Below are 18,495 nucleotides of genomic sequence, written 5' to 3'. Positions count from 1 at the left end.
TTGTTCAAATCACTTTAAAACATAAAGGAACCTTAAAAAGCAAACAAAGGCTGATGCACAAATAAATTGCTTATGCCCTATCTTATTTTGGTAAGTCTAGATAGGCTCTAATTATTTGGTCATAATGTAAACGGATTGTTTAGAAATAACAGATATTTGATTCATAAAGCCCACTGTTGAGGCTTTCATGATACTGACTCTTTTAGCATGAGAAGAGGCAAAACGTGAAGTTCATTGCTGCAACATAATCAATTTATACTTTGTTTTTCAAAATGTGTTGTCCCTGAGCTAGAAGGCAGGCTGGGAAGAGTGTGGGGCTCCCAGGAAAAAAGATGGGGTGGCTTCAGCCAACAGTGCCATCTGCATGGTGAGGCTGGGGCTGAACACCAAAGTGTGCTGAATTGCAAGGAGTTTCCCCCACACGTGTTATTTGCACAACTTAAATTTTAAATTTCTTTCTCACCCAGACTTGTCTTCTGAGACAAAAAACGAGTCCGTAAGAGGGACCCAATCTGTGTCACCTTTTTATCCCCCAGCTCCTATCACAATGCCTAGAATGCAATAGGTGCCAAATAAATGCCTAATTAAAAATCTCTCCACCTGGGGTATCTTCAGAAGAAGTCTACATGGGCTATCTTTAGTACTAACCCCACAACCAAAATTTTCCCTCAGTAAAAGAAAAATGACTGATACAGTTTGGCTCTGTGTCTCCACCCAAATCTCATGTTGAATTGTAATCCCCAGTGTTGGAGGTGGGGCCTGGTGGGAGGTGATTGGATCATAGGGGGTTTAGGACAATCCCCCTAGTACTGCCTCATGACTGAGTTCTCATGAGATCCGGTTGTTTAAAAGTGTGTAACCCCAGATGAGCAAGGTGGCTCTTGCCTGTAATCCCAGCACTTTGGGAGGCTGAGGCATCTGAAGTCAGGAGTTCCAGACCAGCTTGGCCAATGTGAGGAAACTTTCTATCTACTGAAAATACAAAAATTACCCGGGTATAGTGGCACAGCCTGTAGTCCCAGCTACTTGGGAGGCTGAGGCAGAAGAGTCGCTTGAACTCGGGAGGCAGAGGTTGCAGTGAGCTGAGATCACATCACTGCACTCCAGCCTGGGTGACAGTGAGACTCCATCTTAAAAAAAAAAGAAAAGTGTGTAACCCCTTGCCCTTGGCTCTCTTTCTCTTGCTCCTGCCATGTAAGATGGGCTTGCTTTCCCTTTGCCTTCTGCTGTGATTGTAAGTTTCCTGAGGCCTCTCCCAAAACAGAAGCCTGTACAAGCCCATAGAACCATGAGCCAATTAAACCTCTTTTCTTCATAAATGACCCAGGCTCAGGTGTGTCTTTATAGCTCTGCCAGAATGGACAAATACAACGACTTAGTAAATATTTTTATCTTCATGTAAATATAAGGGAATAGAAATGGAAGGCTTCATTTTTTTAGTAAAGGTATTTTAAGTATCAATAAAAAGAGAGGAAAGGAAATTTGAAGAAATGGGAAAACACACTCTCTAGAATTTGTGTCTCCTTGGTAGTGACAGGCCTATCCTATAAATCCCAGGACAAAGTGAGGCCGAGGAAAGAAAACCACAGTCCCAAGAAGGTCTTCTCTTCCCTTGGCCTTCATGGCAGACAGAAGTGACCTTCCCAACAGTCTCTGTTCCAGCTCAGTCAGGTTCAACTGCACTGCCCCGAGAAGATGGACAGCAGCTGGGAGACTCAACACTTACTGGCACATTCCCTGCTCTTGGTCTATGAGGTTTTATTCCCATAATAGGGCCCAAGTATGTATTTAGATGACAATCTTCTGTCCACCCACAGATGCCCTGGGTGATTGACGGGGAAAAGCAGCCCTACCCGTGGTTACTGTAGGCTTCACTGAGGCCACATGGCATGGACCTGTGCCTGCCCTCCTTCTGGGGCAGGGAGTGCTGTGAACCCCCCTGAGTATCTCTGAAGCTGGGGGTCCCCCATGGCTCAGAAACAGGCCCAGAAGTCAGGACACCAGGGACCAACCACACTCCTACTCCTTCCTAGAAACCAGATGCTGGAAGCTGCCTCCTTATTTGGGGAATGGATCTTTCATTTCATAACTGGTTAAAAGGATTTTATATGCAAAGTCCCCAAAAAGAAATTCACTGCGATGCCTAGTTAACTATCCCTAAATTCTTTTCACTGATATTCTCAATTTGCTATTCTCCAGATACCATTTCCTGAATTAAATTCTGTTGATCTTTTTCACTCAAAAAAAGTGATGAGTTATCTCCAGAACATTGATTTTTATCAACCTTGAGAGTAACACTGCCTTTATATATTATAATGATCAGAATGTTCTGTACATTTCCACTGCTTCAAAATTGTTTGTAATAATTACTTGGACATAAGACCTGCCACTGACTCACACTTTATAAAAAGGATTTTAAGTCCATGTGTGTAGCATTACCCAGATATAATTCTCTAGAAAGAGAATTCCCATTTTATTCATTTATTTATTTTTTGCAAACAATTTTAGAGGCAGGGTGTTAAACTGATTAAAATTTCACAAGATTGACATTATTGCTTAAAGTGCTTGAACTGGTTACATTTAAAAAAATTAAGGTACAGATTATTTTAAATAAAAACTACAATATTTGTAGCAACAAAATAATAGGAATGCCACACAAATACAGTAACTATTTTGGTTATACAGAAATGGAAGCCAAAAATAAATTAATGTAATACTGGAAAACAGAAATTTAATTAGGCAGAAAAGTAGGAAATAATTTTCCCTGACCCATGCCATTTACATGAGTTCATTACAATAGTGCTGATAAATGCCTTGACCATATAATAGCAAACAAGGGCAAAACATTTAGTGCACAATATTTTAATACACATGAATATACAAAGTTGATCAAAATGCAATGTTGAAAGATAAAATCCGCCTGTAATAAAGCTACACTCCAATATCTAAAATAAACCCTAAGCTCCAGTTAGAACATAGATCATTATTAGGCATGCCCATGAAATTAAGGGTATCCATGAAAATAAATGCATAGGGACCATTTCTGACATTTTTTCCCTATTTTACCTTAAATCCAAAATATACCAGGCCATAAAACCAAATATGATTGACTTCCTATTCAAACTAATGCCCTGCTTGTGTTGTGCCTCACTCTCTTTAGACCAGTCCATTTCCTATGACCACAGAAGGGAAAATGCATCAACACAATAGGACCAGATGCCAGCATTTTACCAACATTTACTTTTAAACACATGATTTTTTTAGCATGCTATGCCATAACCTAGAGGCAAAACTAGTAAGTAACCAATAAAGCAAATGTTCCTTCTGTATTTTTTTAAAGTGTGAAACATTGTAACTTATTTTGTAACACCCAGCAGTTAAAAGAAATACAGCAGGCCTACTCACTCCTGCAGATGACACAAGAAATCCTTGGCCGTTGCAGGGAGTACTGCGGAGCCTTTGGGCTATCGCTGACCTCACAATGGTCTCACATCTCCCACACCACTTCCTGCTTTACACTATGAATGAAGGATGTAAACTAAAAGTGTTTGCATGTTACTGTCTTTACATAAACAGACGTGATTGGGAGAAACCTGCAGCTGCCTAGTGTTTGCTTCATTTATTGAGGAGGAAGAGGGAAAAAATTAGCAGATAGCTCTAAATTTTAAAAAGCTGATGGAGTGTTGCTGGAGAAGTGTGTTTTGGTCTTTTTCCAATCTTCTTTTCGTGCACCATACAACTGTTTTAATGTCTTTGCAATATTTTCTTATACTTACCCTTTTTCGTTCCAAAAATCTATCCATGAATGCTGAATTTTAACTGACTCTTACTATTCAAAGGAATTACTTCGATTAAATCACTGGGAAAAACATTTTGCACAACCAAATAGAAAAGAAATATCCTGAACTTATGACTTAGCATTTAAACATTACTTCTACAGGCTTCCAACTGAAATATTTTTTCTAATAAATTAGCTTCAAGAGGTGTTTCAAAGATAATTTTAATAACTTTTCGTATGAATCAGTTCCAAATATATTAGAGACCAACCATCATGTTCTTAAAACTTTGTAACTTGCAGTCAAATATATGGATTCTATATAGTACAAACATTCCCCTACATCAATCACCTTCAGTTGGAAAGTGCCTCTCCTTAAAAAGAGATCAAAACTCACCTTCCAGGTAGTGATTACTGTGTAAGTTTCATAGAGGAAAAAAAAATATTTATAAATGTGAAATTGCCTCTAAACAAGGCAAGGTACATTTCCACCACTTGTATAAAACAGTAACATGAAGATCACCCTGTTTTGTTTTCTCCAGTGAAAAGTAAAACATTTCACTTCAAGCATAAACAAACGAAATGTTGGCATGCTTACTTAAGTTCTGAGCAATAAACAGTTCAAGATATTTCAAAGATAAGAAATCCAGTTTTCATCTAGATAAAGTGCTATCCTCTTCATTGTTGCAAAATGGCCACTAACATTTTCCATTTCAATTTTAGTTCACATTATGCCCAAAGTTTGCATGTTCATTAGCAGATGCATTAGGTAACAAAAATATGTTCACAGTTTATTATAGTTTATGGAAGTTAAGTGACTTCCAAAGGAAGCCAAGATCTATGACTCAAAAACCAGCTCAACGGCAAAACACCAAATGACCCTTTTAAAGGTACCAATATTCAAATGCTCTAATAAATACATATATAACAAAAGTGAAAAAAGTAACTATAGTGAGATGAGGTTCTTCCAAAAAAATTCGGTCTTGTCAAGCATTCTAGGTGTCTTAGCCAAAGAAACAGCGCCATTTTGTTCATTCCGCCCTCCTGCCCACGGACACTTCCTTTGAGCCACCTCCATACCCAGCTAACTCTGGTATTCCCTCTAGGGAAGGTTCTGTATCAGCCCTGGGACTTGCCAGTGCCTCAGTAAACAGATGGACTATGTTAAAAAGTTAAGTTGTACAATGTGCTGATGGCTGGAAAGATGCAGTACCTTTGTTATTCCTGATAAGGAACAATGCCGTGCTGACTGGCTAAGGGGAGGTTTGCCAGCCCTGCAGCCATTGACTGTGACACATCAGCAGGATTGGAAAGATACCTTGAAAAGCTTAGCAGTGCCGGATACAGGATAAATACAACTCACAGGGCCTTACATAAGTGTCGCTGAAAATAAACAACATAGAGTTATTTTCCTGAAACTTGGTTTTGGTAGAAAGGTACGAAAATAACTTTTCATTGTCCACAAAAACTTCTTCCTCTTGACTTTGCCTGCCCTGAGCCTTCTTAGCCCCTGGAATTCTAAATGGCTAGGTCAGCACAGCCCAGGGCCAATGCCAGCCAACACCAGCCACCATGGACAGCTTCTCTTCACCCTGTTTCATGTCAAGGATGAGTATCGAGGTTACTCACTTTTCAACATTTTCACTTGCACAAACTTAAAGCTATAGTTGCACCCCTAAAAGGTGAATATCTACCCAATTCTTCTGTCTTTGTATCAGAAGAGAGGCAGAGAAGCTGAAAATGGGTAGCAATGCTTCCAGGGACAAGTTAAAGGAATGCATTGTAAGAAGACCCTGGAAGCCATAGAAGTTTAGCAAACACCTAAAATAGACCGTAGACATTCATAGGAAATGTCATTCTAATACAGCCAGACATAATGAATGGCATAGCTTTCACCCAGTCCTAAAATTAGCAACTGTTATTCATATAAATCAGACTACCATCTGATTGCAGTTAACTCTATGTCAGACTGAAATAAAACCAAGAGTAGTGCTGCATGTAAAAACACAAAAGGAGAGAGTCTAACACAGCCAGACCATCGAGACTCGGAGTGATACCATTAGTGGGCCACTGGGGAAGAAGAAAGACTGCAGAGAAACCAGGTAATAGTGCTTTGAACATTTTCCCCCACTTGAATTAGTCCCACAGTTCTTTAAGTTACTCTCTTGACTGATAGAATAAAATATATCCAGATTCTGAATTTTTTGATATATCTGACGTCAGGCCATAGAATTCTTCAATAGCTTGAGCATCTATTTTCTGCAATAAAGGAGAAAGAAAACAACACAATTACTTAACATGATTCCTGGGGAAAGGAAATAAAAACTAATGGAATATATATTAAAATGCAAGGAACACAATTTGTTATGAAATCATGATTAGGAACTTTCAATAGCAAATAGAGAATTCCACAGACTTGGCTAAAGGACATCATCACATAAATTGTACATCTCTGGGAAAGAAGGCAATGCCTTCATGCATTAGCAACCCTGTGTGGGCACTCTTCGAAGAACAAGCCAAGACATCTCCCAAATGGTAAACTGATGGGTCCTGGAAATAGCCTTAAGTCTTTTCGGCCACCAGAGTTCATCTCTTTCAGTGTTATTCCACTAAAACTGCTACCCTAGTGGGTTAAAATAGATCATGTCTTTGAGTGTAGAATTCATTCCAGCTAGTATTCTTTTATAACAAAATCAATACATAGAATGTATTGGTGTAATATAAAGATTTCCAGATCCAACAGACTGAATAAAATATTTTAAACAATAATCAATACAAGAAAAATTTGTTATAATAATTTTAATAGAACTTTGAAGTCTATTGTTTGCCCTGTGTCAGAGGGGGCTTTAGTCATGATAGGAAACAAGACTTACACTGAAGTATGATTTACGGTGGCACAGATAGAGAGATCCCATGTCTATGGCTGAACCGTGGAGAACACAGCGTCAGTGAGTCCATGATCACACCCCTTCTCCCTTTCCATGGAGCACTGGGATTAGTAGAATTTGGTTTTGAATACAAATTTAAGTTGTTTTCAAATTATATTATGGGGAAACAGGCCCATTTTAGAAAATGTCTATACATATACATTCTCCGAAATACTACTGATGCTCTATGACTACTGGAGAATAATCTGCGAACCAACCTCTACAATGTCATCATCAAACAAAAGCCAGAAGCCGTGACTTTTCACAATAGTGATATAATGCCCACGATTAGGACCACTGGAAAAGAAGAAATAAAAGACAGTTAGCAAGTTAACATTTATCTCTTTATAAAACTCTACTTAGCTCTTTATAAGCAGTGATTCTCAGAGAAAAAAACTATGTCATCAGCATAAAGAACTTGGCATATAGCTCATGTCTATGTTCACAACACCATGCTGGACACAGGGTAATACAAAAGTGTGCAGAAGAGATGTCTCCTAAGGACTCATAATCCAGCAGCAAAAACAGACACTCAAATTCAGCAAATATTAACAAAACATTACTCTCTACGTATTCTGTGCCAGGCCCTATTCTAGCTGTCAGGGGAAGAAGCAGTGAACAAAACAAAGACCTCACTTACTTGGGACTTGGGGTAGGGGCTAGATTGGCAACACACAAACTAAACTTATAAATGTATGTCAAGCGGCGAGAAGTGTCATGGAGAAGGATGAAGCAGGGTAATGGGATACGAGTGATGGGAGGAAGTAATATTTGATGGAAAGTGAAGGGAGGCCACTTTGATAATGTGAGCAGAAGGAAATTTCCCTGCAAGGAAATGGCAGGGGTAGGGGTAGGGGTGGGGGTCAGGGCGTGGGGAGAAGCCATGTGACTCTGGGATGGAAGTTTCAGAAATAGGTAATAGCAAGTGCAAAGGCCTGGGGTGGGCGAGTAGCACTTGGTGTGTTCAGGAACAGCAGAGAGGCCAAAGGAGGCCAGAGCAGCAGAGTGAGCGAGGAGGGGAAGACCAGAGGGGGCTGAGGGGCAAGCGTAGTAGGAGGAGTCACAGTTAAGATTTTAGGCTTTGCTTCGAGCAAGCCAGGAAGAAATGGGGAATTTTAAGGAGCTGTATGATATATGCTTTAGAAAGACATTAATAAAGCAATACGCATAGTAACAAGTGACAAAAAGCCATATACCATGCTATATGGAAAAAAGCAGAAAGGACAACTAAGCAGCTGTTACTATGTAGTTAGGTTAGATTTGCACAAGTGAGGAGATTTTAATCCTAAACCTAAAACTGTTTTTTAATGCACTGTTAAAGTTGAAAAAGCCAAACTTCCCCCTTTGTTTACCCTCTTTCAACACAAGATGATGCCAATGATCTGTTCCTGCCCTTTCTCCAGCCTCCTCCAGCTACTGTCTCCCTTTCCCTCTGAGCTCCAGCCCATCGGGCTCCTCTCACACGCTGCCCCCTTCATATTATGGGCCTTTGCATTGCTGTAAACTCTGCCAGAGATAATCCTCCCCCAACTGCATTCTATTTAGCCCTCTGCTCAAATGTCACCTCCCCAGATAAATCTCTGCTGACCACCTCACCTGAAGATGTATCTCCCATCACTCACTCATCTCCCTGTTTATTCCTGACAGCACTGATCAAAATCATAAATTATCTTGCAGTGGTTTGTTTTTGGGGGTAGCAGGGTGGTGTGTTTATTTGTTCATTATCAGTCTTTCCAGATAGATTATAAGCTTTGTGAGGGCGGGGTCCCTGTGCTGTGTGTCTTTTCGTTACTCTATTTTCAGATCCTGGCATGGAATCCAGAATATATGAGCTTAAAAAAAACTTGCAGCAGAAATCAATGCATGAGGCTATGCACCTGCTGCAACTGTGGGCCAGGAGGTCCTGGCATGGAAGAAAAGGCAGGCCCAGCTCCCTAACCTCAAAGCTTTCCAGTGCTACCTGGAAGCCACCCAATCCGCATGCATAGGCCAGCCCTGCTCCACATAGGAGAAGAATGCTACTTCTGTGGGGAGTTTGAAGAATCCTAGTTAGTGGCATGCATGACTTGGCACCAACTGAGCTCTGCTACCAGGGCTCTTCTGACCTTGTGCTCACATTACAGAAACTGACCTTAGAGAACCCAACCTCCCACTGGACGTCCAGTTCCCTCACCTGGGTCTCTGCCAGTCCTCTCAAGGATTTGAATTGGGCACCCACAGAGACCCACACTGAAAGTCCTGTGTACCCTGTGCAAGGGGCCCTCCTGTCCACACCACCCCTGCCACCCACTTTAGCCACAATGCCCACCAGGTCCCAGGCTCTGCCTGCCCTAAGATCTTCCCCAACCCTGCACTAATGTCAGGCCTCATCCAGTACTCAGGGCTAGGTTCCAGATCACTGGAACCCTGTGTTCTTCAAAAGAATAACAGCTGTTCTTTAGGGAGAACACCACAAAACTGGCATATAACTAGCCAATAAATATCATTGTACTGAGAATACAAGAAAATATCCAGTGACTTAAAGTTAATACACACAGGATAAAATATGGGGTGCTTCAGATGTGAAGTTACAGTTTCTGATGCCATCTACCCTAGTACACAATTAGAAATATATCAACCTATTCCTCTGCATGGCAATGGTAGTCTCCTGGTAACGGTGTATTCACCATAGTCCGATCTTAGCAGATGGAGGAGAAAGACTCTTGCTCTATGACATGCCCCAATCTAAAACCTATGAGGTCAGGGGGAAAGCTGTGCCTGCTCCCAAGACAGAACATAAACCTGTCCTAACTGAGCAAAGAATAACAAACAGGTGAATTTTCAAGATACTTTTCTTCCCTTATACCAAATTATGGAATAAAAAATATCTGCTCAAAGGAATTTCGGCAAAACGCTTTGCCTCTCCATATCTAGAGGCCTTCTCTCTCTTTTTTCTGATTATATACTTATTACAGAATGTTGGGGAAAGACCAAAAATAACAAAGAATATTTTTTAAGAATATATTTTTAATCACTCAAAGTGCCAAAAAATTATTAAATTTGATCCATTGCTTCTAGTCTTTATTTACACATCTTAAAATACTTTTGAGATCATACTGTAAATGCAACTTGGCTTTTTAAAAATTAAAATCATAGCATAGACATTTATTTCTCCATGTTATTTCAAATTCTTCATAACCATCGTTTTCATGCAATGGAGATTTATTAAGTTATTTCTCTCATGATAGAACATTTAGATGATCATTATTGGAATGCTCTTTATGTGTCTGCAGGCATGTTTATATATTTTTTGTGATGATCAGTAAGAGTTTGGCAGAGATCCCAAAAGTACTGAGTGCCACGGGCCCGGAAAAGTGCAGCCGGGTATACTTCAGCGAAGGGGCAACCCTTACAACACTTACCCTGTATACCTGCTTCCGGTCTTGCCCTTACCTGCCACAGTGAACGACCACGGCAACCAGGTCATACATGCGGTCCAGGTTCACTGCATCACTGGAGGTGTTGAAGAGCCGGAGTTCCAGAGGGAAGACCACACGGTAAGACAGCTTGGTGTATCTGTGCAGCTGCTCCATGTACTTAAACCGCTTTAGGTGCAAGGCCAAGATCATGGGCAGCTTTTTTACCCTCATCCTAAGAAACCATGAAATAGAAAATCAGTTGTACCCAACACCTATTGGGGGAAGAGAATACACTGTCATCTGCACAAACAGAACAGAAGGAGTTTCTATCCAACTTCAAACCAGCAAACAACCAAACAGTTTGCAAGGATAAAAGTATGCTGGCTTATATAGAGCTGACTTACCCTATATCTCTGGCTCCCAGCAGGAGAAATGTACAACGGTGTGTGTCTATTTGTTGAAAGATGTTCCAGAATTTTTGTACAAATAAAAATAGGCTGTGCAATTGTTCTCCATCACTGCTCTGTGCCTTCCAGAGAGAAATGATATTTGGACAATCTATCCCCTGAGATGATGGTGAGGAGGGATGAGAGCTTTTGAGAACAGGAAGCTGGGAAGAGGACAAGGTAGACAGTACTGACTGCTGGACTTACAGGTTCTGAGGACTGGCAGGAGGATGGATGCTTCTGACACACACTCTTGGGCATCGGGACACCAAGCGTGCCAGGCTTACTCTCATTCCGACCCTTGTGACCTCGGGCAAGTTACTTCCCTTCTCTAGCTCTCAGTTTCCTCATTTACAAAATGCAGGGGTTGGCTTAGGGCTACATTTCACAAACTGGGCTCAGGAGAGCACTGGAGATGTTAACAGATGTGGTGTTTCTGTGGCTAAGTAAGTTTGGATGATGCTACTTTCTGCTTTGAAGATCCTATGTGTACATTACCAGACTGAAGATTTTGAGAAATCCTGCAGTAAAGGAATTGTTCTGTTGTTTGATGTTGGACCTCCCAAACTTATATAAATATAGAAAGGTTTGTTTATTAGGTGAGCATTAACATTCCTCAGTAAAAAGTCACAAAGGTAACAGTTTATGCAGAGTGCACTGCTAGAATAGAGGGTCTTCCAGTTACCTTCCAGCCCCTCATTCCATGAATGCACTGAGTTAAGTGCAAATGCCATTTAGTTTGTGTACATTTTTAATGCATAGTATGTGAAAAGGACAAATTTTAGAAGAATAGTTTTAAGGAATCTATTAAGGAAAAGCCCTGTTCATACAAATAAGCAAGTAAAACAACAGTAGAGAAATAAGAGAAATAAGAAGTATGGGGAACCCCATATTTTATGGGAACACATGACATTGTAATATATAAACCCCCCAGGGCTGAACAAAAATGTCTTAATGCCACAAAGGAAGACCCAAGGCCAGCCTTAGGCAGACTGAGGTTATAAGGATGGGGGACAGACATGAGTGACCTTCTTTACTAACAAAAGATATCTGCCTACCTCCTTGAGGCCTGCCTGCTACAGTGACTAACCATCTGTAAGTTTTGCAGCAAAGAAAAGTGTACATGTTTGGAGTGAACGCCTGGGAAGGCTGGGCAGAGAAATGATCTCAACCTCAGGTCTAGACCCCTGAGGGTTTCAGACAGCAGTATTGAGCATCTGCCAGCTGCCTTGAATACTCCAGAACCACTGACAAGATAGATTTAACTCACAGGAAGCCTTCGCAGGATGACTGAAATGGCAACTTTCCTGGCTTGTAGGAGCAGATTAATGGGGGACAACTGGTTATTCCAGATTTTCCAAGAACTGTAACTGTCCGGTGTACGGAAAAGGTGGTGCAATAACTTTCTAACTTTCTTATCACCTGTTCTTTTTCTTTTTTCTTTTTTTGATATGGAGTCTCGCTCTGTCACCCAGGCTGGAGTGCAGTAGTACAATCTCAGCTCACTGTAACCTCTGCCTCCTGGGCTCAAGTGATTCTCCTGCCTCAGCCTCCCGAGTAGGTGGAATTATAGACACCTGCCACCACGCCCAGCTAATTTTTGTATTTTTAGTAGAGACGGGGTTTCACCATGTTGGCCAGGCTGGTCTCAAACCCCTGACCTCAAATGATCGGCCTGTCTCGGCCTCCCAAAATGCTGCGATTATAGGTGTGAGCCACTGTGCCCAGCCTCTAATCACCTATTCTTATAATTGATGTGTTAATAATTTCCTCATGAGTCCTTATGAAATGATATATATTTTTTAAACCTCTGTCTCTAAATAAGAGGTCCTAATGTTTAAGCAATACAAACAAAAATAATATTGGGTGTCTACTATGTGTTATATACTCTGCTAAGTACTTTATATAATTTACCTTTAATCTCAAGAGAATAGTGATTATATTTAATCACTACTTGTTTATCTAGCATAGTATCTGGCACATGGCAGGGCTCAATAAATATTTGCTGAATGACTGAATGAATAAACAAGTAAGTAAACAATCGGACAGACAACTCTCCAAGTTGTTCTCTCCAAGGTCAGCGTTCTTATCCCAGTTTCACTGGTGAGGAGGGTAACTGACTTCCCCAAGGCTCCATGGCTACAAGCCCAGGAAGCTGAGATTGATTCAAAGCCAACCCTGCTGGGCCGCACAGTCGGGATCCTTCTCACCACACAAAGATAACCCTGAGCTAAATCTTTACCTACCTTTTCTGGGCTTCTTGTTTGCTGCAGCATGTTTCACAATAATATTTTTGTTCACTACACAGTGTTTCTGTGTTGCTGAAGTCTCTGTAGAGGAAAATATTTCCATCTTTAAAAAATGTCCAAATCTACTTGGTATACCATGTTTTAAATCCCTCAATTAACCTGTAGGGTAATTTTTAAGTAAAAATGGAAGAAGAAGTAATCAGAAAAAAATCCTACTTAAGACTAGGATGGTGGAGAAACTACAGGATGAAAAACAAAAATAAGAAGACTGGGTACCATTATGGTGGGAGACATGTGCTTTTCATCGAATCATGAATTTACTATGAGAGATTCAAATATAGTTTTATTTAATGGGACACAGGCAGATACAAATTAGGGTTTCCAACTGGATTCAGAAAAAAAATTCATGATTTAATGGAGAATACCTATAAGCCAGAAATTAAAATCATAATAGAAAAATACTGTTGAGTAAAAGTTCACCATAAACACTAAAACTTAGATCCAGAAAGTAAATCACATAACATGCAAGGTGACATTATTGTGTAGTTAATGAAAAACTGTATTTCTCTGGTAGTCCATATTTTCAAAGAGCATGAAAGTAAAGATAATGAAATTTAAACCATATACAAAACTGCCCTCTCAGTGAACTAAAGAAAGCTTGAATTAATCAGATGACCACCTCCTACAACCCCTGCTCCCCACTGCTCCCCCGCAGGAGGATAAGAACTTTTGCCTGCCTCCTTTGGAGAACAAAAGCCATTGTGTTTGTCATATGTGTATCTGCCTTATCATGAGGTTCTACTCTGCTACTTACAGTTTTTATTTTTTAAATGTCATGGTTTTTCATTCTTTTCCAGCCACCGAGATTCTACTTAACATTTCTGTGGTACTGCTTCAAAGGCTGAAAAGAACATCTGGACTAATACCCTACAGTTTTGAAAAATTCTGGGGCATTTCCTTGTTCATAGTGTCCTAGTACCATAATGACCAGATTTTATTAAACAGAAAATGTTATTTAAAATGTGTTAAATGCATTTTATGAGGCCAGCATCGTCCTGATACCAAAGCCTGGCAGAGACATAACCAAAAAAGAGAATTTCAGACCAATATCCTTGATGAACATTGATGCAAAAATCCTCAATAAAATACTGGCAAACTGAATCCAGCAGCACATCAAAAAGCTTATACACCATGATCAAGTGGGCTTCATCCCTGGGATGCAAGGCTGGTTCAACATACGAAAATCAATAAATGTAATCCAGCATATAAACAGAACCAAAGACAAAAACCACATGATTATCTCAATATATGCAGAAAAGGCCTTAGACAAAATTCAACAACGCTTCATGCTAAAAACTTTCAATAAATTAGATATTGATGGGACGTATCTCAAAATAATAAGAGCTATCTATGACAAACCCACAGCCAATATCATACTGAATGGGCAAAAACTGAAAGCATTCCCTTTGAAAACTGGCACAAGACAGGGATGCCCTCTCTCACCACTCCTATTCAACATAGTGCTGGAAGTTCTAGCCAGGGCAATCAGGCAGCAGAAGGAAATAAAGGGTATTCAATTAGGAAAAGAGGAAGTCAAATTGTCCCTGTTTGCAGATGACATGTTTGTATATCTAGAAAACCCCATTGTCTCAGCCCAAAATCTCCTTAAGCTGATTAGCAACTTCAGCAAAGTCTCAGGATACAAAATCAATGTGCAAAAATCACAAGCATTCTTGTACACCAATAACAGACAAACAGAGAGCCAAATCATGAGTGAACTCCCATTCACAATTGCTTCAAAGAGAATAAAATACCTAGGAATCCAACTTACAAGGGACCTGAAGGACCTCTTCAAGGAGAACTACAAACCACTGCTCAATGAAATAAAAGAGGATACAAACAAATGGAAGCACATTCCATGCTCATGGGTTGGAAGAATCAATACCGTGAAAATGGCCATACTGCCCAAGGTAATTTATAGATTCGATGCCATCCCCATCAAGCTACCAATCACTTTCTTCACAGAATTGGAAAAAACTACTTTAAAGTTCATACGGAAGCAAAAAAGAGCCCGCATAGCCAAGTCAATCCTAAGCCAAAAGAAAAAAGCTGGAGGCATCACGCTGCCTGACTTCAAACTATACTACAAGGCTACAGTAACCAAAACAGCATGGTACTGGTACCACAACAGAGACATAGATCAATGGAACAGAACAGAGCCCTCAGAAATAATGCCACATATCTACAACTATCTGATCTTTGACAAACCTGACAAAAACAAGAAATGGGGAAAGGATTCCCTATTTAATAAATGGTGCTGGGAAAACTGGCTAGCCATATGTAGAAAGCTGAAACTGGATCCCTTCCTTACACCTTATATAAAAATTAATTCAAGGTGGATTAAAGACTTACATGTTAGACCTAAAACCATAAAAACCCTAGAAGAAAACCTAGGCAATTCCATTCAGGACATAGGCATGGACAAGGACTTCATGTATAAAACACCAAAAGCAATGGCAACAAAAGCCAAAATTGACAAATGGGATCTCATTAAACTAAAGAGCTTCTGCACAGCAAAAGAAACTACCATCAGAGTGAACAGGCAACCTACAAAATGGGAGAAATTTTTCACAACCTACTCATCTGACAAAGGGCTAATATCCAGAATCTACAATGAACTCAAACAAATTTACAAGAAAAAAACAAACGACCCCATCAAAAAGTGGGCAAAGGACATGAACAGACACTTCTCAAAAGAAGACATTTATGCAGCCAAAAAACACATGAAGAAATGCTCATCATCACTGGCCATCAGAGAAATGCAAATCAAAACCACAGTGAGATACCATCTCACACCAGTTAGAATGGCCATCATTAAAAAGTCAGGAAACAACAGGTGCTGGAGAGGATGTGGAGAAATAGGAACACTTTTACACTGTTGGTGGGACTGTAAACTAGTTCAACCATTGTGGAAGTCAGTGTGGCGATTCCTCAGGGATCTAGAACTAGAAATATCATTTGACCCAGCCATCCCATTACTGGGTATATACCCAAAGGACTATAAATCATGCTGCTATAAAGACACATGCACACGTATGTTTATTGCGGCACTATTCACAATAGCAAAGACTTGGAACCAACCCAAATGTCCAACAACGATAGACTGGATTAAGAAAATGTGGCACATATACACCATGGAATACTATGCAGCCATAGAAAATGATGAGTTCATGTCCTTTGTAGGGACATGGATGAAACTGGAAACCATCATTCTCAGTAAACTATCGCAAGGACAAAAAACCAAACACCGCATGTTCTCACTCATAGGTGGGAATTGAACAATGAGAACTCATGGACACAGGAAGGGGAACATCACACTCTGGGGACTGTTGTGGGGTAGGGGAAGCGGGGAGGGACAGCATTAGGAGATATACCTAATGCTAAATGATGAGTTAATGGGTGCAGCACACCAACATGGCACATGGATACATATGTAACAAACCTGCACATTGTGCACATGTACCCTAAAACTTAAAGTATAATAATAAAAAATAAAAAAATAAAAATAAAATGTGTTAAATGATTCTACCACTTACACAGAACATATCAAAAGAAAACACGGATTCTTTCATTCATTAAGTCCCCAAATGTTTCCTGCCATTCCTCTGGGCTAGGTTCTGGGGATCCACAGAGAATAACTGCCCTCATATGGCTCACACTTTAACAGAGATGCGTGCAAATGAACCACTGACAACATGAAACGATCAGTGCAGCTTCAACAGAAAGTGCAAAATTACATGATTCCCCTGCTGAAACCCTCCAGCAGTTTCCAGTGCACTTATCCACCCTGCCTCCTTCTCTCTGCTCCAGCCACACTGGCCCTGGGATATCCTCTTCTCACCTTAGGGTGTTTGCAGGTGCTATTTTCTCAGCACTGAGAGCTTCCTCCCAGAGGCTTCCATGGCTGGCTAACCCAGTTGTTCAGCCTAAACATCCCCTCTTTGGAGAAAACTTCTCTGGCCACTTTGTCCACACCTATCCAGCCCTTATCACATTGCCGTCTTATTTCTTCCCAGCATCTGAAACCATTCTTCTGTTCATTTGATTACTTGCCTCCCCTCTATGTGCGCAGTGCACTTATCATTCCTATATCCCCAGCACGACACACAATGGAACGCATTAATATTTGTTGGTTGAATGCATGAACCAACCAAGACAGAAGCAGGTGCAAAGTCCAGGAGAAAGCACAGAGAAAGAGGGAAAGTGTGCCAGGTGAACAAGTGAATAAGAGTCAATGACTCCAGAGACAGAACACTGCAGTGCAGAGGCCTGGAGGTAGGGAAAAGCAGCGGGGGCATATTAGTCTGTTCTCATGCTGCTAATAAGGACATACCTGAGACTGAGTAATTTATAAAGAAAAAGAGGTTTAATGAATTCACAGTTTCACATAGCTGGGGAGGCTTCACAATCATGGCAGAAGGCAAAGGATGAGCAAAGTCATGTCTTACAAGAGACAGCAGGTGCAGGGAAACTCCCATTTATAAAACCATCAGATCTTGTGAGACTCTTTCACTACCACGAGAACAGTACGGGAAAAACTGCTCCCATGATTCAATTATCTCCGCCTGGCCCCACCTTTAACACGTGGGAATTATTACAATTCAATGAGATTTGGGTGCAGACACAGCCAAACCATATCAGGCAGCAAGTCACATAGCCCGGAATATGCTACCAAGAAGCCAGCATGAATCCTAACCAACAGTCTCAACAAAGAAAAGACATAATCATGTAGTGCTTTTTAGAAATTCCACTTTTGACAGCATGGTGGAGGGGGGATAGGAGAGGGTTGAAAGGCAAGAAAGCCATTAGAATGCAAATGTACTAAACTTTCAGATTTCAAGTACATGGTGCATAAAACAAACTCATACTTAGCTGAATGAATGCTTCAATTGAGTAAGTGCTGTGGAATCTTGTTTTGGCTGCATGGGATTGATTGCAGTGGAATGGGGGAGCCAGAGGCAGGGAGGTGAGTATGGGTGTGATGGAGCTTCATATCCTCCCAATGTCTACTGCAGAGAAACTGTACTACCAAGCTAAAGGGTTACAATAGCCAAAGAAAGGCCAGCCACAAATAAGGAATCATTCATTCCTACTCATTCTTATTTTCCCCCAAAAGTTATTTGATTTGTAGACTCAGGCAGGTGGAAATATAGCAGAAGTTAATACCTAATGTAAAGACTCATTTTACAAAGAAGCTCACTGACAGAGTAATGCTCTTAGGGCATCCATGAGTTGAGAATTAGAAAATGAAGGTAAGTTAGGAGAAGGCGAGGACCCCAGCAGTAAATACTGAGGCAGAGCAGCTGTCAGTTAATGTTCTATACCTGTTGGAACAAAAGTGGGCAACAATGGTATAGGAAACTCTTCAATGAGAAAGACAAGAGGGGCACTTGCTCTTTCCAACACTTGGGATAAATTACCAAAGCACAGAGCAGAGGTTGGGAGAAAAACACAAAATTCTTTGTATTGCTTTAAAAAGAGGCAGAGCAGCAATAAAACATTACTTAAAAATACACTTTGGGGCTTGATACAGTTTGGATCTGTGTCCCCGCCCAAATCTCATATTCAATTGTAGTCCCCGATGTTGGAGGTAGGACCTGGTGGAAGGTAACTGGATCATGGGGGCAGAATTCTCATGAA

At 40.6% G+C, this 18,495-nt stretch overlaps 1 protein-coding gene across 3 annotated transcripts in view; it reads right to left on the bottom strand.

The window, feature by feature from the left end:
• Window positions 1-2,465: 2,465 nt before the first annotated feature.
• Window positions 2,466-18,495, bottom strand: part of USP46 (ubiquitin specific peptidase 46) — a 69,378-nt gene continuing 53,348 nt past the window's right edge. For all 3 annotated transcript variants that reach the window (XM_055294741.2, XM_055294743.2, XM_055294742.2), the window contains exons 6-9: window positions 12,793-12,876; window positions 10,135-10,332; window positions 6,921-6,999; window positions 2,466-6,034 (exon numbers count right to left, since the gene is read on the bottom strand). In XM_055294741.2, coding sequence (XP_055150716.1) covers window positions 5,933-6,034; window positions 6,921-6,999; window positions 10,135-10,332; window positions 12,793-12,876 — 463 coding nt within the window. In that variant the 3' untranslated portion in view covers window positions 2,466-5,932. The remainder of the gene's footprint in view (window positions 6,035-6,920; window positions 7,000-10,134; window positions 10,333-12,792; window positions 12,877-18,495) is intronic.

This window comes from Symphalangus syndactylus, chromosome 10 (genome assembly GCF_028878055.3).
Source record: "Symphalangus syndactylus isolate Jambi chromosome 10, NHGRI_mSymSyn1-v2.1_pri, whole genome shotgun sequence".
Lineage (NCBI taxonomy): Eukaryota > Metazoa > Chordata > Mammalia > Primates > Hylobatidae > Symphalangus > Symphalangus syndactylus.
Note: the sequence above shows the minus strand (reverse complement) of the source record. Positions and strands in the feature narration are given on the sequence as shown.